This window comes from Macrobrachium nipponense, chromosome 9, assembly GCF_015104395.2.
Source record: "Macrobrachium nipponense isolate FS-2020 chromosome 9, ASM1510439v2, whole genome shotgun sequence".
NCBI lineage: Eukaryota > Metazoa > Arthropoda > Malacostraca > Decapoda > Palaemonidae > Macrobrachium > Macrobrachium nipponense.
The window spans coordinates 106,104,901-106,128,662 of NC_061110.1; the positions used below are offsets into that span (position 1 = coordinate 106,104,901).

Sequence of the window (23,762 nt, forward strand, 5' to 3'; positions counted from 1 at the left end):
AGGGTTTCCCGAGGTTAGTCTTCTTTGTAAGTCGCTTCCTCCAAGAATTGAAGGATATTGAAGACCCGGACTCATGTATGTCTGCCACTCCCAGAACGTATGTCCTAAACCTTCTGCTAGTGAATGGCTCTGATCCTTGTCACCCTCGATCCCTTCTTGTTAAGAGGGGCTCACTTAGATGCTAGGAATGGTCAAGGCCAAACGCTCGCATCTTACAGCTGACCAAGGGCAGCCAGTTTCTCAGCTAGTAAATGTTGTTCGTCTCATGGCATATCTTACAAGGGCATCTTGCATCCTCGACTTGGGCAGTTTGTTGACATGTATTATAAGGTCTACTTTTTGCCCAATGAAATCACCTGATTCCTGTTACATACTGTATATTGAAATGCTGTAATTTACACCTGTATGAATGTATATATTTTTTCCTGTAAGTCTTTTGTACACATGTTTAGTAATTAGGTAGACTTTTTCATTTATGGTTAGACGTAACCCATTTCAGAAAGTCTGTTTTATGTATTTCTATGTGTAATTTTACATATTATTGTATGAGGATTTTATATTTTTATATCTATTTTGTATAGTCTTACTGAATATATAAGCCTATTTGAATTCACTGACTCTTTAATAAGTATGATAATATATTGAAGAGAATGAAAGAATCGATGTGTTCGTCTCATAGTCTTAAATATATATATATTCCTTTAACTTTACTGTTACTTTTTTTACCTTCAAGCAGCCATCTTCCTTTATGGAGTAGGCTATGTAACTAAATCTTACTAGAAGGTTTTACACGTTAAATCCAAGGAGAAATTATCATAATAAATCTACGAACAATTTTTTCAGCACTGGTTTTATAGTTTATGGTTTAGAGTACAATATTAATGAAAGTACCATTTTGAGTAAGTTTCAGAAAAAAAATAACATTTTATAATATAATATATCAATGAATAGCTTTTTAATTAATGCAATTCTAAGCCTGTATCTACATTACGTCATCGACTTCACAGGCTCACGAATGTCAAATCAGCTTACTAAAAGCCTTGCACTATTATATAAAGGTTAAAACTGGCTGAAGATTACTAGTTCAATAAAATACTATACTATCAATGAAAGTCAGTAGTGCACGTATGAAGACAGCACTCAGCCATTGGAACTAACCTAATCTACATTGGTGAAATAATGCCATATGTGTGGTTAAGACTAATTTTCGATTGAACGCACTTCCGAAAAATTCATTCTATCTCAATAATGAATATTGATTCTAAGAAGTGAAAAGAGCGCTAATTCAAACGTTCAGGCAATATTCTCCCATTGTTCTTTACACTATTAAAAAATGTTACTCAAAAAGACAATAAAATCAAGTGAACCATCGTTTGAAGGTCCAAGTAATATACTTTAATTTTTCTTTTCATTACTCGAAAAGTCAATCAAAACAAGTGAACACTATTCTGGCCTTTGTCTTGTGCAGTGTTGAACAAATTTAAGAAAAGGGAGACGAATGGAAATCTTGCCTGCGGATAGTAATAATTTTCTGACTTTAGATGTTTCCTTTCTTTCCATTGTTGACTGTCTTTCCTTTTAAATGTTTTTTTTTAATGAGATTACAAAACTTCACCTTCAAATTATCTAAATGTTGTGTACCATAATCTTGAGAAAACATCTTAGAATCCATAAATTAAGTGTTGACGAGATATTGGTGGACTAATATCAATTTTAATAATAGAATAAATTGTTTAATTGGATATTTGGAAGCTCTTAAAACAGCTGACAACATCGTAAAAGATGTTAATTACGAAGGAAGCATGAACTCATGTTTTGCGAAAATGAAATCTTTTAAGGAATTGAGAAACAAAAGGTTACTTAATTGCCATCAAAAGACGAATAGCAAAGTTTTTCTATGATGAAATTAGATATATACAAGAAGGTCTGATAAGGGAAGAGCAGTGTTAGATAAAGTGTCTCAATTTGCACATGGACTTAAAAAGAGCTTTTCATAGCACTGGCGGGAAGTGACGGAGACTGTAACAAGGATGTTCGGTATAAAACGAAATTTGTTCAGGGGTTAAAGTTCCTATGAAGACAAAAACGCATGTTGTAGAATGGATAATAACAGGTTCGGTGTAAAACTGGATTTGAAATAAGGGTGTGTTCATGAACTGAAGGATGTGTAATTAACAGGAAAACCAGGAAAAGTAGTAGAAACATTCTGGGTAAAAGGAAAATGTCCTGAATACCAAGTGGGTTGGATGATATCTGCTGGACGCGTAAGGTTTATTTGTGAACTAATGTGCCACTTATTGAAAAAAAACAAAAGTATTTTGAGACCATGCTTAATGCACCAACTACGAATTCTCTGTTCACATTTACAAACTAATTCTAATCTCTTATTGATGGAAAAGGAATGCTACATTGCTAAAATCAGTTTATGCCACTGACTTGTCTACTTCCCTGCATAATTCAAATATATATTTTAAGTTTTCCAAACAACGTGTTTTCAATTTTCAATGAAGTCGAATACATCCACAAATTCCTTAAATATTTAGGTACCCAACATACAATTATTAAATGTCAGAGATAATAACAAGTCTTCTACTTGAGTTCACAGGAATTCCCTACATAATGGACTGCAAAGTTTTTTTTTTTAACAGAATCAATAGCATAAAGATCAAAATTCATTGAATTTAATAAAAGATCCAGTATTTACGAAAACTAGTTATGTTCTAGTTCATTTTCAAACACATTGTTTCAAAAGTTTTTAGATCATTTTTCGATATAAAAAGTCACCGCACAAATCTCTCATTTCTGTGTGCTAAACGACACTTGATGAATGGAACACTCATACATAGGAAATCATTGCTTAAAAAAAAAAATCAGATGTTACGAAATGTTCGGTTTTGTCATTACTGAAAAAATATCAACTGACCCTTACCTAAGCAAGAATGAATCCCTGCCTGCAGGCTTATCTTCTTTTGTACCAGTTCACTTGATCTCGTTGTAATATATATCAGGTTTATTGGTAGTTGCAGTACACAATTCTGAACGCTATTGAAGTAGAATCTCCCCCCCCGAAACACTTAGTAATTAGGGATCTCTCACAGACAACACCTTAGATTCACACACAAACGCTTCTAAATCCATATGAAAAAATAGACAAACTGGACATTCTCATGACAGCTCTCTTTGAAATAGAGTGGTTGAACCAGATTTTAATGGCAACCTACTGGCTATATAGTTGTTCTTGAAATAGCATTGCACTTACTGGAAACGTAACAGGGTGATTGCCTAGTGTCCTTACCTTCTCTTTATATTGTTTACCACCATTAGACCATTATAAAACTTCGTCAACTGCCTATTTGGATGAAAGTTTATTTAAACAGTTTCCTTGGTTTTTGTTGAGAACATTACATTGCTGTAAATATATGATGCTTGTCTTATGAAATTTCATCTGTGTAATAATAATACAGAACATATTTTGCAACCTTGTAAATACTCAATTGCAATCGAGTACTTCCTGTGTTACGCAAGTCAAACAGAAACAATTATGAGAGCTGTTTTCAGTATCAGTAAAAATATTAATAGAACTATGACAAACGCTGCAAAAGTTCGGGTCAAAAGACTCTTCCTTAGAAGTACAAAAGGGGAAGCTTCTTTCGACCGAAGTGAAACGAGTGACGGATAAAGCTAAGATACGAAAAAGGTGTCGATTATTTTGAAAAATTTTGAAAGGTTTTCGTTTTTCCTATCAAAGATTTTTGAAATAATCCTATCTAATAACAACTAGACGATGGACGTTTTTTGCAATCAGTGAAAAATACTACGCATTTAATCAGGTAACGTTTAAAGGTAAATAAATAAAGTGCTTTATGTTAAAAAAAACAAGAAACTTAAAATAATATCCTCACCTTAAAAAATCAAATCATTACAATTTTTTTTAAACGCAACAAAATGCAAGAATAAAGAAAAGATAAATATATTAAAGAATATTTTATTTTGCAATTACATGGAATCAATAAAATCATAAGTAATAGTTTTTGTAAGGAACAAATATCGTGGAAATGAATATAAATCAAATATTTAACATAAATACTGTAAAACTGCTAATATGAAAAATGTTTACTTAAGATTTAAATATCAAATATGCTTGGTTCAATATACGGAGGATTACATTTTAATGTATTGTGTGTGTGTGTGTGGTTGTTTGGAAATTTTAATGATGATCAGAATATTTTTCTGACATTACACCAAAGTTTTAACAGCTCTTTTTATTTGCCATAGGGTTTTTTTTCTGGTTTTCAGTTTATATTTCTTACTTTTTCAAAAAAATGGTTATTAACATCTTATTACCTATTAATTTCTAACTGAAGCTTCGTAAGAATAATTTCTAGTTTTTATATATTTTCTTCAATACCGTTCTTAAAGTTGGAAGGTTTAAAGCAAAAAAAAAAAAAAAAAAAGTTGTACTTCCTCCTCTTTTCTTTGAAAGTTTTCTATGCTTTATAAAAGGTACCAATGAAGGTAAAGAGCTAATAAAAAGTTTATCCATTAATTTAGAGGCATTTTTTTTAATTTCCTTCAAGTTGCCAAAGTTTGCTTTTATGAGCAAGTTAAGTGCATATCCCCTCTCTCTCTCTCTCTCTCTCTCTCTCTCTCTGTCTCTCTCTCTCTCTCTCTCTCTCGCGATATCAAAATGACAAATAATATAGTTCTCAAAATTGTATTAGCAATTTTTGTCCCCTGTTTTCAATGAATAGAGAGAAAATATTGTTCAATAACTTACACTACGCAATTTATATATTTTTCGAAGATAATATTTATTATTTATCATTATATATATATATATATATATATAATATATATATATATATATATATATAATATATATATATATATATATATTATACGCTTTCATCTTGCTCATTTTGTTGTTATGACATGAGTTGTCACTAATCGTTCCTTTACCATATTTTCCGAACTTTCGACAGGATTTTGTCCACGTTTCGTGTGCCAACTAAGGGGAGCTACCATAACAGTATTGGGATTATGTTTATTATTTTACTAATTTATTAGGATTTGCAGTATCGGTCTAATGTCAATGCAGTATGAACAGTTATCGTCATCCTAACATGATATATACTTTCATTATAAGTTATCAATCAAATCAGGCTGTATAAAGAACCCTGTACTCTCGATTGCGTGTGTTAGTCTAATCATTTATAGTTCGTTTGAAACAGGATCCAGGTCAAGGTTTATAAGGATACGACGCCGAAAGTAGACATTTTCTGTACAAGGGGTTAAGTTATCCCAGGCCCCCTCCCCCACTAGGGATTCCTACACCGTACCCAGCCCCGTTCCCCCCAGTAGAGATTCCCACAGCCTATAGGTATATATAGACTGTAGAGATCCCTGTGCCCAGGTGCGGCGCAATTTGCGGTCATTTGGTAAAGAATCCGTTCCCATTTGGACGCTAATCTTCTGGTAAGTATTTTTTCAATTTTCACTTTTATGCTAAGATGATCCCACTAGGCCTTAAGTCATTAAAGGTCCGAGGGCATAAAACTATCCAGTAAGAGGGATAAACACAAAACCCGTTTCATCTTAAGTATGATTGTGTGGATTCATTTAACAAAATGAAAACAAACAACTTCACGATATCCATTCGGCATAAAGATTTATTAGTTTCATAAAGTTTCTTTACACGTTTTTACACTCGTTTCTTCCCTTTTAATTTATTACAATAAATTTATTTAGAGTTTTTTATTCTAAAACACAGAAAATTGAGCAAAAAACTAATCACACCTTCAGGAACATCAACTCATTTAAGTGCATCCTGCATCCAGTCTTTTTGAAGAATTCTGTACCTGTTTTATTTATTTATTTTATAAAATGTCACACGCGTTAAATAAGCAGGATGAATTTGTACAAGAACGATGAATAAATACTAAAGAAGAGAAGACAGAGTTATGGTAAAACGCAAAAAGGTAAAGGCTCTTACTATTTTTATAAACATCGAAGTTTGTCCACCACCAAGGCATAGCGCTATTATCCATAACTATTATCCATAACTTTTTTTTTCTAACCTCAGCAAATTATCATGATAATACTCAATACTTGAGGCGCCATATTAGAACTCTTACATCTTTTCTAAATCTTCCCAACTATCGGCATTTCAGTTCAAGAACACCAGGGCAAAGGAAGTATGAAAACCATAATGATATAAATCTACACTGCAATCAATTACCAGTTTTTATACTATAAATACTGTGTCTTTCATGCATGTGATTAAATGTATAACAATTCATAATATATCATAAGCACCAATATCTTCTATAGAGTACTTGATATATATATATTTTTTTGAGCATACAACAAGCTTTTCGCCCTCTCTGCTATAATCGACGCATTAGTTACTAGAAACGTTGCTAGTTACTATCAAAGTTATGTCATAAGCTGCATATTTGCTTTTTATCCATACGGAGCAAGGCAGCATGCACCGAATGGGTATAATGTATGGGGTAAGTTTGGGCAGAACTGGCTTCATAACTTAAATTGTTGCAATATAGGAAAACATGATCATTGCGTGTATAATCAGAACATGGCGGGTTATTGTATAGTATGGTTAAATCATTTCAGTGTCAGTTTCCTTCTGGTTCAGTCAGCAGTATTATATTTCTTTAATTAAGTCGAATACTCGTAGTATTAAAATTAAGCCTTAGGCTGTTCATGAACTCAATGCTTTTATAACTGACAGAATGAAATTAAAAAGAATAAAAATAAAAATGAAAATAATAAGATAATAATGAAAATAAAAATAATAAATAAATAATAAGAATTAAAAAAATAAACAAAAAAAATAAAAGTAAAAAGATCATAACTAATAATAAAATAATAATGAAAATAAAAGACTGAATGCACGATGCACATAAATGATATTCGAAAGTTTACATCAGAAGCAGAAAGTATTGGATGAAGTTGATCTTCCTGAATGTGTGATTAGTTTTTTGCTACATTTTCTGTGTTTTAGGATGAAAAATCTAAATAAACTTATTCTAATATATTAAACGGAAAGAAACGAGTGTATAGCATGAAAAGAAAATTTATGAAACTAATAAATTTATGTCGAATGGATATCGAGAAGTTTATTATCTTGATTTTCTTAAATGAATCAACACACTCATACTTAAGATAAAACTGGTTTTGTTTTTATCCATCTTACTGGATAGTTTTATGTTCTCGGACCCTTAATGAATCAAGGCCTCGTGGGACCAGATTAGCATAAAAGTGAAAATTGAAAAAATGCTTACCAGAAGATTAGCGTCAAAACGGCAACGGATACTTTACAAATGACCGCAAATTGCGCCGCACCTGGGCACAGGGATCTCCATAGTCTAGATATACATATAGACTGTGGGAATCTCTAGTAGGGGGAGGGGGCTGGGTAGACAGTGGACAAACAAAAATCACAATGTCACTGACTTCATAATAAGCTATATCTACAAGAAGAAAACAAGCAGAATTTCAGTACCATACAATTACACGTTTATTGAGGCATTTTCATGACACAAATAAAATATCTTACAAGGATGGTTGACATGAAAAACAAAAGGAACGAGAACCACGAGATGGGTCTCTGGGGCGTAAGGAAAGTGATAATCCGGAATAACCCGGTCGCCAACGAACACAGCTGTTAAAAGGAATGTTATCAATACTTGTCTTATTAAGTCGAATACTCGTAGCATTAAAAAAAAATAATCCATAGGCTTTTTATAACTAGATGCTTTTATAACTGGAAAAAGTTGTTTCATAAGTATAAGCAAAGCACTTATCTAGTTTTATTTTATTTTACATATTTTTATGTGGTTACCATTTCCACAGTTCTTAATGAGGTATGCTGTTTCAATTTGTGACCGGATTATCCCTTTGGTTCTTGTAGCTTTTGTTTACTTTTTCACTACACTTCTGAAGTGTCTAATTTGTGACCTGACGATGTGTGAACAGAATTGAAAGAGCTTGATTTTGAACTACAGTCTATATTTTACTTTAGTACTATGGCTCGTGGAGCTACTTGGTCACAAGAGGCTGTCGGGAGCGTGCAAGCAGCGATGCCACATGCACGGGCCACAGGTTCTTTATTTGTTAAACGAATCGGCAATTAGAATTCTTTATGATTCTTCTAAAGAAAACTTTCCTATCAAATTATAATTCACGGCAATATTGGAATTAACTATTGATAAAACCAGCATAAAAGAATATCAATTAAGACAATGTGGCACCCCTTCCATTGCCAAATCTTTGTTCACGCTAAGGGGATGGTGTGAAGGAAGCGATTATAGTGGTACGGGTCACTCCTTCTCTTCATGGAACCTCTGTACTGTACAGTCAAGCAGACATGATGTGACCTGGCAAAGTGAATTATATATATATATATATATATATATATATATATATATATATATATATATATATATATATATATATATATATATATATATATATATTATTAGAGTAACGTAATTTTCCGATTTATTTAAGTCAACCTTGTTCTAGATTTAAGTACATTATTTCTTAAGGCAGTTAATGTTAAGTGTTTAGTGTTTTGTTTACGCTATAGTTTCTCGCCTCCTCCCCGCTCACTTAATTGCTTGAACTATCGTGTTAACGATTGTGGTTTGTTTATTTTTCGAGTGCGGCAGGACTCCTGTGAGGTGACTTTTGGAAAGACGGTGCCCGGCCTAAAGTTAGTTCGGGCCTGTATAAGCTTCTGGACGTACGATCTTTTGTTGGCAGCCTTCCGGAGATTTATCTCACGCCTTTTTGGAGGAATACTCCGACGGACCTCCCTTGGAAGTAGTTTTCCGTAGATGTGCTGAGCCATCTACGGCATATGTGCATTGTGGAGTTTGATCACGGCTGTGATAGCGCAGGTTATCGTCACTTGCGACGCCTGTACTCCTGATTCCCGCCGGAGGATTTGGCGGAAGACGTGGTCGTCGCTGTCCCGCCACGTAGGAGGCGTTACGCCAACCACTGTCCTGTCCGTTTTCAGCTGCTTGTCCAGGAGAGCTAAGGGCTCGTGAGGAGGCTCGTAGGGAGGCAATTGCCAGGTAGGAGGTGATTATCTTGTGTTGTCCCTCGGAAATTATCTCGACCCCTGGGTCTACCTGGACAATTTGTGGGCTCCCCCGTATAGCTGCTGGGAGGTTGAAGCAACTTCCGTGAACTCCTGTGCACTTCGTTATACGCGAGGATTTGCGTATTTAAATATCGATTATATTTGTATATATATGTATGTTGTATTGAGTTGTCGGTATTGGGTATTTACTGTCCCTCAGAATATTATTTGAATTTAGTTTTAAGTTTAGTACCAACACTGTTAGGTAGGAGATTTAAGGTTTTCCTGTCTTTATTTTCTCTAGTCTTCCTTCAATCTTATAATTATAGGTTAGTGGTTTTTTTTTCATTATTGGGCCCGTAGTATTATTTGAGCCTTTGGCATGTTATGTCCTTTCCTTTACTTTGTTAGGGTTAGCTTTCAGTATTAGGAGTCCTTGTGAGCTGTTATTTGCTCCTTGTATTTTGTGTATTTAATGTTAAGGTTCCTCACAAGGCTTATTTAGTGTTAAGTGTATTTTGTAATTAAATATTGTTAATTTTGTTCTGGTGTTTTGTGTCCACATTCTTCATACCCTGTGTACTTTCTTACTGCCTACGATCCCTGTGATTGAAATATAAAGAACCTGTATTACGGCCAAAGGGGTCGTAACATATATATTCAAAAAGAATACCAATGAGTCCAAAATGAATTTACACAACTACTTTTTATTCCGAAAGGAGTTGAGAGAGAGAGAGAGAGAAGAGAGAGAGGAGGAGAGAGAGAGAGAGACGAGAGAGAGAGAAAGAGAGAGAGAGAGAGAGAGAGAGAGAGAAGTAGGACTTTATATAAAAAACAGAGACAGGGTGGGGTTTAAGGATATTTTCAAGATATATATATATGTATATATATATATATATATATATATATATATATATATATATGATATATATGTGTGTGTGTGTGTGTGTGTGTGTGTGTGTGTGTGTGTGTGTGTGTAGATCACAGTTATTTAATCTTAATCTTCCACTCCCCAGAATTATCAGTTGATTGATGTGTGACTGCCTTCGGAGTAAGTATTTTCTGTTACATAAATTGATCGTTAGTTTTGAAAGGAACTTTAACAAGTAATAATCGAGAAATGAAAAGTCATATTTTTATTTCATTTAATAAATTAGCGCTATAACAGTACACAGATACCTTATCATTATTAAATAGTACTTGTTCAAAGGTAAGAGCACTGTTCCTATTGTGATTTTACTCTGGTAAGGTTCTTGTACCTTAAAAAATATATTATCGCAAGAAAAAATGTTTTCATATTACTTGTTCATCGCATGTTGAAAAACATGGACCTTTTAACATGACATCAGAGAATCGACCAAATAAACAAATTTTTCCTACAGTCCATAACGCTCTAAGTCATTAGGGCAAGGCGAATAAAGAATTCCCTTGCTGACAAACTTCTGATACTGATATGAATATGGATTTATCAGAGCTTACTCAAGTGAAAGTTTTCTAAAGTATAGCCATGAGTTTGAAACAGACGTTGAAAACGTATTTGATTTCAGATATTTTCTTTGTTTTTTTTTATGGAATATAATTGTGGCATATTTTTTAGCCACTCTGCCAAACCTCAGTTTCCGCGACTTAGGGCCATTAGAAGATGAGCGGTCACTTTACTATCTTAATATTAAACCCCAATCTGCTATTGGGACAGGACGGTGTTGAAAGCCAGTGAGGAAATTACAGTAAACGAGAGGTCTCAGACAAAACCATAAACAAGAGATTAACGTTATTGAAATGGTAATAAACAGCTATAGACAGCTGTCTAATCGAGAGCTTCTTTATGGGATAACATAGGTCCTCCTTTCGCCTTTTCCTCTAGAAAATATCTATTTATTTACGATCACCTTTTCTCGTGACTGCGCTGTTTTTCTACCAAACCACAGCCCAGCGATCTTAGAATGTTGGCAGTTTTTAATATGCAACTATATCAGGTACACATTGTCCATTGGGTACACTTTGGATGTCCCGTGCATTTGGTGGAAAAATCCCAATCAGTGACAAATATCATTGCCATCACCTCAGCGTTGAGATGAAAGAGTCTGTGAAAGACAGTAAAAAATAATAATATCAGGTAAATATAAATGAATAGTGTAAATGAATGAAAGCATTTACAGCAAATAGTAATGATAGATTGCAAAGACTCCCATTCGTGGAGAAAAAGGAACACACTCTCATATATTATTCCTTGACTACTTTCGGTAAACATGTCCTTGAATCTTATGTGAATGCATTCTGGGAAACCTTTCCTTCTCTTTGTACCACATGGAGAGCGGAGGATGGAGAGGAAATGATTCCTGGGAAGGAGGAAAATCTTATAGAAATCTCTTGGTACATAGTAGCTGCAGGCTTTCCCTGTGCTCCCATTCTTAATGTATCATGAAGGATATAACTTTTAACAGGCAAGATTGAGGTTTCAGTTCTCCGCATTAAAAACTTAAAAAAAATTCCCTTGATCAAGTCATAAAAAACTTCAATTGCACAGTGAAAAATATCCTTATAGATAAAACAGAACTACTAGGCAAATTGTCAGTCAAATCTCCCTCGCTACCTTACCTGTATGGATTAGTCAAAACGCACAAAGAAAATTACCCTATGCGGCCTATTATCAGTACTGTTGGTTCAATTTCATATAAACTTTCGAAATATGTCAGTAAGATCTTGTCCCAGTTACTTGAAACCCACAACTGTATCATACCCATACTGAATGGTTGATAGAGCCCCATTTCTCAACTTTGTGCCAAATTTCCATAAATCAACCAATCAGTCAATCAATATATGGTCACTTGCAGAGTAGAAAGAACCAGACCTACTACTAGGATGAAAACTGCAACTTCTGAGAAATACTTAAACTGTAAACACCTTAATAAAAATCAAAAGTGTTTCCAAAGAAGGCTTTTGTCGTATCTCTTATATGAATAGCTTGTCTATTCCTTGTGGAAAATCTTAAATTGCTCAGGAACATATACTGGTTCAAGCTAGATTAATTCACGTAATCGTATCTTATAATTCTACAGCCAGCTAAAGCAACAACTACAATTTGATGTATCTGAAAGTGAAATTTTGAAAGCGTTTCTTTGAAAGTGTTTCTGTTCTCTTGTTACAGAAGCACATTGATTTTAATCTTGATATTGATACGTAAATTTATGTAATACTGAAATACTACAATTTATCAGGGCCAACGCTTGCATGTTATACATTTTTTTTACTACAGAGAGAGAGAGAGAGAGAGAGAGAGAGAGAGAGAGAGAGAGAGAGAGAGAGAGAGAGAGACTGCTGCATTCAGGTATTTGCTCTTCGATTTGCTTTACCAAATCCTTTTATTTCCAGTAATTGTTGTCTTTATTTCATGAGTTACATTCTCTAATTTTTCAGTGTTTATCACAACACGTTCAATAAAATGAGTGACATTTTATCCCAAGAGGCAGATATTCATAAGCTCATTATATGAGAATTGCAACGTAATGCAGTAACATGTAATGATGTAAAATAATTTTCTGTTACTCATGTCTTAAAGATTTAGTAAAATTCTTATAAAGACACTTAATGATAGATAGAAAGATAGATAGATAGGTAGGTGGATAGATAGACAGATAGGTAGATAAATAAATAAATAAAGCAATGTATAAATAAATAAACAAATAAAGCAATGTATAAATAAATAAATAAATGAATAAATAAATAAATTAAATAATTAAATAAATTAAATAATAAATTAAATAAATAAATTAAATAAATAAAATTAAATAAATAGAATAATTAAATAAATAAATAAGTAAATAAATAATAAATTAAAATAAATAAATAATAAATAAATTAAATAAATAAATTAAATAAATAAATTAAATAAATAAATTAAATAAATAAATAAATTAAATAAATAAATTAAAATATAATAAATTAAATAAATAAATAAATAAATAAATAAATAAATAAATTAAATAAATTAATTAAATAAATAAATTAAATAAATAAATTAAATAAATAAATAAATAAAGAAATAAATAAATAATAAATAAATAAATAAATAAATAAATAAATAAATAAACAAACAAACAAACAAACAAACAATCGCAGAATACGTCGAAGGAACTGTAAAAGACAAAGGAATGAAAGTCACAAAAAAAAAAAAAAAAAAAAAAAAAAACGGAAAAAGTCAAGCTTTACCTGTCGTGTTAACGTATTTGGGACACGGAATTTTAATTACGCACACCTGGAAATCGGGACTTTTGTTAAACGACCAGTAGCAAACAATGAATGGTATCGTCAGTGCGTTTCTTTCTGATCCGTCTAATCCTGGCTACCTAACTCATTTGTCTTTTCAATCCTGTCATTCTCCGTTTTCCTAAACTTAACACATTTTTTTTAATATGAATTTTAGGGTAAAGTAAAGAAAATTGCATCGCTCAGGATACAACAATGACATCCTTTAACTAAAAACCCGCATTCAGTTCAACTTAACCGTTAGGCTATAAGGACTCTTGTCCTAAAATCCGTCGGGCAAGGATTGTTGCTTTTAAGGACGATCTTCCTAGAAAAGGTCTTTTCCCGACTAACGGGTGGGTAAAAGAAAACGAGATCATACCAGGTGATACATACATTATACGAAACATCTGGAAAGTGATACTGATGCCACAAGGGTCTCACCAGACCCTTTCCTTCTCCTGACCTGCTTCCACTTCTGGCTTCTTAATCCTTTAAATTGCCCCACCCCCCAACCCGCCCCCCCCCCCCCCCTCATCCTCACTCACGGTATGACAGTCTCATTCCCGAACTGACCGTGATTCCAAGGTCACGCTTCTCTTACTTACTATTTTTCTTTACTTTTGCATACAATCGTCGAAGAATGTGGAATTCCACCGTTAAACAAAAAGAAAACTGTAATGTTTAGAACACAACAATGAAGCCCTTTAGTTCAAACTCAAATTAAATTCAAACTAAGTACTGTGAGAATATTCACATTGAGATCTCTGACGCGCTCAAGGTCACCATGGCCGCCAGGGACTGTAACGGTTGCAAAAGTCATGGCCAGGTAATTTAACCTTTCCCTCAAGTCCCACGGGAATCGATTGCCGTTATAAAGGAGGTTATTTCCAAACAGAACGTTTACCCAGTCAACGTGCTATGAAAAACCGGATCATACCGGATGAAACTGTGTGCTAACAAATTCAAATGGTTTCCTTTTCTTCAGATGATAAATAGAAATCTCCTTGCTGTACGTCTTTGTATTTGCCCAAATAAATAAATGAGCTTATATATATGAATTTTTATCACATCAACGTGATTCTTATACATGCATTAAGCTACCAATGTCTTTCAATGTCCAATTCGCTCTGTGGTGGAATTAATATATTTTCATTTATGTTAACCGAAGGGAAATTTTTTAGTTGATAATAATTTCATCTTCTCCTGGATAAATCAGGACTTCAGTGACAAATGAAAATAATATTTACGTAAACATTGGTGAAAAACTGTAAAATGGGTTAAATAAATACAGAAAAATTTGTGTGCACGTAAATGGAAGTGTACAAAAAGTTAAAACAAGGAAACGGCAAAACTTACACAGGCTGGCCGTACTGCAGGCTACGTAGGCAGTTGAACATTTATGTACACGCTATAACAGGATATATGGAAAACTAAAACCCATATCATTATAGATAGGTGAAAGTTCTGTATTGTACTTTAATGGATATGGATATAATTAACGGAAGTACGAATAATCTTAGAAAAAAAAGTGAAATCATTGTTGTTTTGATAAAGATATTAGCCACCATAAAAAATAGCCACACTATATCTTCAAACATTCTTTTCCTTCTGAAAGACTCTGTCTGTGGATTGCAATAAACTCATTTAAGAACTCATTAGAACGTCTGATTCACTCCTTTTCACCATTTCAGTATGCGAATTATCTGCAGTATTAACTTGTCCATCTACAGGCTAAATGAGAGTAATTCATGGTAAATGTTTAACAAAATAGTCTCTTTTGTTACCCTACGTGTTGAAATCTAAGTGTCATTTATTGTTTTCCTCTATGTTACCAATCTATATATAATTCTGTATTTTAAAATCCTAATCTTAAAACAAACGTCTTGCTAAGTACCGCTTCAGCCACTGATAGGATATTGCCGATAATCATTTTATCATTTAATCTAGTGTGTTTGGTTATTGTCTCTATGTTTATTCCATGTATACGATCCTGAACTGAAATAAAGGATCATATTTATTATTATTATTATTAGTATTATTATTATTATTATTATTATTATTATTATTATTATTATTATTATTATTATTATTATTATTATTATTATTATTAGTAGTAGTAGTAGTAGTAGTAGTAGTAGTAGTAGTAGTAGTAGTAGTAGTAGTAGTAGTAGTAGTAGTAGTAGTAGTAGTAGTAGTAGTAATTTCCTTACTATTCATTTTCATAGCCACTAATACTAGCAGAGATCAGAGTTAAATTATTGTAAGGGCCTTTAATGTGCCTCATGACACCAAACAAATGCTCTAATATTTGTGCTAAAACGTAATTCAAACCACCACTGTGTCTCATCATATCTAAAAGACAAATCGCTGACTTATTACTCTTCAAAATATAAAAATAGATCTGATGCTAGACAATTTAACTTCAGATAAAGTTTTTACATGTTATTAGATTCAAATTCCAAATCCACAGCACGAAAATATGGCACTATTCTTATGGTTGGAGTTCATTATTTCGGACCAATTATTGATAGGGGAATATAGAGACTGATGTGATATCCAGTTACCTGACTTCAGAAAACCTTATTTCCTAATATATCTTGGAGTATTTGCATATGAATATGATAGTAACTGCATTGTATATTAATGCGTTGTCCTTATTCCCACTTACACAAATTTCTTTCATTTTATATATACATATATATATATATATATATATATATATATATATATATATATATATACATGTATATACATATTGAAAAAATATTCTTACTAGCTTTCATTACTCCAAAAATACTTAAAATAAACTGAAACATAGTTTTAATTTCCAAAAGAAAAATCCAGAATACAGAGGAGTATTTCTTATCTCTGAAAGTGAGCCTGAGCTCGTTTGGTCCAATCGACAGTATCAGATGGGTGAATCACCCATAATCTGGCTAACTTTGTTTTAGTTTATTATTATTATTATTATTATTATTATTATTATTATTATTATTTTTTTTTTTTTTTTTTTTTTTTTTTTTTTTTTTTTTTTTTTTTTTTTTTTGCTCTATGACAGTCCTCCAATTCCACAGGGTGATATTTATAGTGTGGGGTTCCGGGTTGCATCCTGCCTCCTTAGGAGTCCATCACTTTTCTTTCTATGTGTGCCGTTTCTAGGATCCACACTCTTCTGCATGAGTCCTGGAGCTACTTCAGCCTCCTAGTTTTTCTAGATTCCTTTTCAGGGATCTTGGGATCGTGCCTAGTGCTCCTATGATTATGGGTACGATTTCCACTGGCATATCCATATCCTTCTTATTTCTATTTTCAGATCTTGATACTTATCCATTTTTCACCCTCTCTTTCTCTTCAACTCTGGTGTCCCATGGTATTGCGACATCAATGAGTGATACTTTCTTCTTGACTTTGTCAATCAACGTCGCGTCTGGTCTGTTTGCACGTATCACCCTATCCGTTCTGATACCATAGTCCAGAGGATCTTTGCCTGATCGTTTTCTGTCACTCCTTCAGGTTGGTGCTCATACCACTTATTACTGCAAGGTAGCTGATGTTTCTTGCACAGGCTCCAGTGGAGGGCTTTGGCTACTGAAATATGCCTCTTTTTATACTGGTTCTGTGCAAGTGCCGGGCATTCACTTGCTATGTGGTTTATGGTTTCATTTTTCGTATTGCACTTCCTACATATGGGAGAGATGTTATTTCCGTCTATCGTTCTTTGAACATATCTGGTTCTTAGGGCCTGATCTTGTGCCGCTGTTATCATTCCTTCAGTTTCCTTCTTTAGCTCTCCCCTCTGTAGCCATTGCCAATTGTCATCGCTGGCTAGTTCTTTAGTCTGTCTCATGTATTGTCCGTGCATTGGTTTGTTGTGCCAGTCCTCTGTTCTGTCTGTCTTTCTCCTGTCTCTGTATATTTCTAGGTCTTCGTCTACTTTTATTAGTCCTTCTTCCCATGCACTCTTTAGCCACTCGTCTTCACTGGTTTTCAGATATTGCCCCAGTGCTCTGTTTTCGATGTTGACGCAGTCCTCTATACTTAGTAGTCCTCTCTCCTTCCTTTCGTGTTATGTATAGTCTGTCCGTATTTGCTCTTGGGTGTAGTGCTTTGTGTATTGTCATATGTTTCCTGGTTTTCTGATCTATGCTGCGGAGTTCTGCCTTCGTCCATTCCACTATTCCTGCGCTGTATCTGATTATTGGCACTGCCCATGTGTTTTATGGCTTTTATCATATTTCCGGCATTGAGTTTTGACTTGAGTATCGCCTTGAGTGTCTGCATATATTCTTTCCTGATCGTGTCCTTCATCTCTTGGTGTTTTATATCCCCTCCTTCCATTATTCCCAGGTAATTGTATCCTGTCTCATCTATGTGTTTGGTGTTGCTCCCATCTGGTAGCTTTATCCCTTCAGTTCTCGTTACTTTGCCTTTTTGTATGTTGACTAAGGCGCATTTTTCTATTCCAAAACTCCATCCTGATGTCCCCAGATACAATCCTTACAGTCTGGATTAGGGTATCTATTTCCTTGATGCTCTTACCATATTATTATTATATTATTATTATTATTATTATTATTATATTATTTTATTATTATTATTATTATTATTATTATTATTATTATTATTATTATTATTATTATTATTATTATTATTATTATTATTATTATTATTATTATTATTATTATTATTATTATTATTATTATTATTATTATTATTATTATTATTATTGCTGTTGAAAGTGATTGCTGCATCAGCTGCATTAATCATGTATAGAGTCTTCTTTGTATTTCTGATTGCTGCTTTTTCTCTCGTACTTCATCTGGCGAGTAACGTGGCGATGCAGTACCACAGAAAAATCAGCAATCGGAAATATTCAGAAGACTCTACAAGATTAATATAGTTGATGCAGGAATCACAGTAAATGTCTGAAAGAGGGTCTCTTGCTGGCATTATTATTATTTTTATTATTATATTATTAAAAGTAATTGATACCTCAGCTGCGTTAATTTATAAAGGCTCTTCTGTATTTTTCTAATTATTGTTTTCTCATTATTGCTTAAACTAGTGAGCAACGCACCGAAGGTTGGCATGTCTCAAATAGGTAATAGTCAAAGTCGATTGAATTTTATTAATAAAATTCCGATGTTGGTAGTCATATTTTTAATAATTTATACCCTGAAACTTGACTACCACCGCCAGAATCTTTATTAATAAAATTCAATTGACTTTGCCCAAAACCTATTTGAGACATGCCAACCTTCGGTGCGTTGCTCACTAGTTTAAGCAATAATGAGAAAACAATAATTAGAAAATACAGAAGAGCCTTTATAAAATTAACGCAGGTCAGGCAGCAGTACTAATAATTAAACATGTTTAAAAGAAGGTTTACTTTCAGCATATTATTATTATTATTATTATTATTATTATTATTATTATTTTTTTTTTTTTTTTTTTTTTTTTTTTTGCTCTATCACAGTCCTCCTATTCGACTGGGTGGTATTTATAGTGTGGGGTTCCGGGTTGCATCCTGCCTCCTTAGGAGTCCATCACTTTTCTTACTATGTGTGCCGTTTCTAGGATCACACTCTTCTGCATGAGCCCTGGAGCTACTTCAGCCTCTAGTTTTTCTAGATTCCTTTTCAGGGATCTTGGGACTGTGCCTAGTGCTCCTATGATTATGGGCATATCCATATCCTTCTTATTTCTATTTTCAGATCTAGATACTTATCCATTTTTTCCCTCTCTTTCTCTTCAACTCTGGTGTCCCATGGTATTGCGACATCAATGAGTGATGCTTTCTTCTTGACTTTGTCAATCAACGTCAGTCTGTCTGTTTGCACGTATCACCCTATCCGTTCTGATACCATAGTCCCAGAGGATCTTTGCCTGATCGTTTTCTATCACTCCCTCAGGTTGGTGCTCGTACCACTTATTACTGCAAGGTAGCTGATGTTTCTTGCACAGGCTCCAGTGGAGGGCTTTTGCCACTGAATCATGCCTCTTTTTGTACTGGTTCTGTGCAGTGCCGGGCATTCACTTGCTATGTGGTTCATGGTTTCATTTTTCGTATTGCACTTCCTACATATGGGAGAGATGCTATTTCCGTCTATCGTATTTTTGAACATATCTGGTTCTTAGGGCCTGATTTTGTGCCGCTGTTATCATTCCTTCAGTTTCCTTCTTTAGCTCTCCGCATTATTATTATTATTATTATTTATTATTATTATTATTTATTATTATTTATTATTATTATCAAAAAGTAATAATAATAAGATTAGTCCAGCCTCAGCTTCCCACCCCGAGGATGTTTGGCAGTTCCAGACGAAAGCTCGCTTTCTTCAAGAGAGAGAGAGAGAGAGAGAGAGAGAGAGAGAGAGAGAGAGAGAGAGAGAAATCGTTAATGACTTTGATAGTTTATCTGTAAAATTCAAATATATACACCAATTTTGGCTCTGTATTTGATGATGACCTCTATAGGCGCTCTACTAGCCTGTTTAAGTAGCACGGAAAAAGCCGCTATTCGGAAAATAGAGAAGAATCTCTTAATTTTTTTGTATCTAGGGTCACTGACTATATAAGCCTTTTGTTTCCCATTAACTTTTTCATGCTTTTTCATAAATTGCGTTAAATATATATCCCGTAAACCAATGTTATATTTTCTTTATTACCTATAATCGTTGTTCAGTTCATTTCTTTTTTGTTGTGTGATAACTAAGTCGTACGAGGTTTATCACTTTAATTATGAGGGGTAAGTCTAGCAAATGATTTTGATGGCTCTAAGAAATGAAAAGAAAAAGTAGTTCAACTATTCAAGCACCGTAGTTCCATTGTCCTTGTCTTTGCACGAGGAGTCATTCAAACCAGTGAACTGGTCTTTGGCTTTTGTCTTGTCCAGTCTTGATAGAATGAAAGAAATGAAGAGAGATTGGACGTCAAAGTTGAAGAAAGTGACCATTTCCTGCTTTCTTATGCTTCTTGGAATTATGATTCTGGCATAAAAAGTTTTAATGCTTCCTTTGCATGGCTGCGTGATACATATGTTAACTGGTATTTACGACATATCTGGACTTTTTTATGTTTTAATTTATGAGAGTTCAAAAGAATTCACCTTTAAAATGTTCTCCTAAAAGAAAGTAACATTTTTCGATACTAAACAATCTAGAACACACGGTCACTAAATTAAATAGGTCTGACTAGGTATTGGCTAACTTTCAGCAATTTTCATAATTTACAGAACAGATTTGTAGATACATATGTTTGAAAACTCGTGAAACTACTTGTATGGTCCACTGGGTGTATATCAAACTTTTAATCAATGATTTGCAAACTCTTATATTCTTTAATATTATAATGCATTTTTTGTCAGGTGGTTAAATTGAAATTAGAAGGCCGATACAAAGGTACTGTTCCCATTGCCTTAATAATGTTGAAATGGTTCCTGGCCTGCCTTGTTAGTAGTTTAGGTCTTTAGAAGGAATCCATACATGTTTTCATCTATGATATCTGTTAAAATTGATTGGGTGAGACGAATAATCGTCTGTGAAATGTAGAAGTAGCTTAGATTTGAGAAATATTAGGTTTATTAATTTACATAAAAAAGCGAATAACAATGTTTTATGAAGGGGCGATAAGGGAAGAACAGTGCCGGATAAGGTTTGTTATGGCGTATATCATTCTGAGGTAAGGATGTATTGCTTTAAGACAATTTCAATAACTTATCGAATTGAGAGACGTAGAAGGAAAGTCAGGGAAAGTAGGTGAAATATTATGATTAAATAAAGTAATTCTGTCTCTAATACAAAGTGGATGGATGATATTCCTGTTTATTTGTTAACAAATATCCAAGATGTTGAAAAAGGTATCTTTTATAATACTGCGTACAAAGATAAATATCACAAACTGAATAGCAGCATACTGGAAAACATGTTTAATATAGCTACTAATAATTTGTGTTCACATTTAAATTTAAACTATACTCCAGGATGGGGTCACCTCTCTCCCTTCCAGCTACGCTAACACCTATTTATGTCATTGATTCCTTGATTATTTAAATACACAAATCCGAATATGAAATTTTAAAACTATACATCGTAATTGTTAGGGGTTTCATCAACTTTTCTACACTTCACTTTACAAAAAATCCTCACCACCTGGTGAACTAGGTTTCATTTCTCTACTTCTTAACAGAATTAATAGCAAAAAGACTATTATTTATCGAGGATGCAATGTTTGTTCCAACTTCATCAAATATGATAAAAAAATTTAATGCTTGCAAAACTACTTTTGATCCAAATAATTTCCAATCACATCGTCTCAACAGATTCTTAGATCATTTCTGGGTAAAAAGTAATTCTACGAATTCCAATTTTCAGTGTATCTTTTTACAAGCCATTATAATTCTATCATCCTTAAACTATTTCTTTTATTTATCCTCCATGAATTAACTCTTTTATATATCAACCTCAAGTAATTTCTTTTATTTCCTATGAATGATGATCAACTTATACCATAGCAAGTCAAGAGGGCTTCCACAAAAATGTTCAAGAACAAAGTTCATCCGAGACGCGGGATTAAAGCACAACCCATCGGACTACCTCCCTGCTTCGCGCCATATCGAGCCCACCCTTCTCTCTTGGTGGCAAATGATCATACCATGTGATACATACATTATACGAAACATCTGGAAATGGATACTGATGCCACAAGGGTCTCACCAGACCCTTCCTTCTCCTGACCTGCTTCCACTTCTGGCTTCTTAATCCTTTAAATTGCCCCCACCCCCCAACCCCCTCCCTCATCCTCACTCAAGGTATGACAGTCTCATTCCCGAACTGACCGTAATTCCAGGGTCATGCCTTCTCTTACTATTTTTCTTTACTTTTGCATACACGCGTCGAAGAATGTGGGAATTCACCGTTAAACAAAAAGAAAAACGAAAACTGTTAAACTTTAGATCACCAACAATGAAGCCCTTTAGTTAGATCCAAACTTAAATTCAAAACGGGAGGAGTACTGTGAGAATATTCACAACTGAGATCTCCTGGACACGCTCAAAGGGCAACCGTGGGCCGCCAGGGACTGGTAAACGTGGTTTTGCAAAAAGTCCATGGCCAGGTAATTTAAACCTTTCCTTCCAAGGTACCCACGGGAAGCGATTCCCGTTATAAAGGAGGTTATTTCCAAACAGAAACGTTTATCCCAGTCAACGTGCTATGAAAAAAAAAACAAAAACCGGATCATGATGGATGAAAAACTGTGGTTGCTAAACAAATTCCAAATGGTTTCCTTTTCTTCAGATGATAATAAAATTAAATCTCCTAGCTGTACGTCTTAATAGTTTGCCCAAATAAAATAAAATGCTTTTATAATATATTGAATAATTTTATCAACAACGTGATTCATATGCATGCATTAACGCTACCTAATGTCCTTTCAGCGTCCAATTGCACGCGTACCTGGGAAAATTAATATATTTTCATATATGTTAACCGAAGGGAAATGTTTTTTAGTTGATATAATTTCGTTCCTCTCCTGGATTCGAGCCAGCTCACAGAGGAGCAATCAGGGACTTCGGTGACAAACACAAAAATTGTATTTAAGCAAACACTGGGTGAAAATATGTTAAAAAAGGGTTTTAAATAGAATTACAGAAAAATTCACGTGTACGTAAATGGTAGTGCTACAAAATAAAATATTAAAAACAAAGGCAAGCCGACAAAAACCGATACCAAGCTGGCCGGTACTGCAGCCTAAGTAGGCAGTTGATAACATTTATGTGCGGAAAAATAGAAATTCCAGATCATCCACAAATTAGGTGGAAATTCTGTATTGTATTGTTTTAATGGATATGGAATATAATAACGGAAGCTACAAATAATCTTAGAAAAAAAAATGGAAATCAGTTGTTGTTTTGGATAAAGAACAGTTTGCCACCAAAAAAAAAAAAAAAGCCAAAAAAAAACCACTACTAATCTTCAAAACCATTCTGTTTCCTTCTAAAAAGACTCTTGTCTGTGGATTGCAATAAACTCATTTAAGAAACTCATTAGGAACGTCTGATTCGCCATCCTTTTCACCCATTTCAGTCTAAGAATTATCTGCAGTATTAAAACTGTTGTCCATATACTGGATAAATGCAGAGTTAGAATTCATGTTTAACGAAATAGTATTTACGTGGCATACATAAGTTATCTCTCCCTTCTGTTAATCCTACTTTTTTTTAATGTGTCATTTATTGCTTTCCTCTATGTTATCAATCAATACATAATTCTGAATTTCAAAACCCTAATCTCAAAACAAAACGTCTTGCTAAGTATATTCCTAAAGCAAGTTCAATTTCCTCAGCTTAATGATGTTAAATTGCATGCAATCAGCTTTTTAACTGTTTTAATTTCTACTATTTTTA

General features: G+C 33.6%; 1 protein-coding gene across 1 annotated transcript in view; it reads left to right on the plus strand.

Annotated features, from left to right (window-relative positions):
- Window positions 1-8,045: 8,045 nt before the first annotated feature.
- Window positions 8,046-23,762, plus strand: part of LOC135218179 (protein fem-1 homolog A-like) — a 19,803-nt gene continuing 4,086 nt past the window's right edge. The window contains exon 1 of the mRNA XM_064254329.1: window positions 8,046-8,121. Within this exon, the coding sequence (XP_064110399.1) occupies window positions 8,046-8,121 (76 nt within the window). The remainder of the gene's footprint in view (window positions 8,122-23,762) is intronic.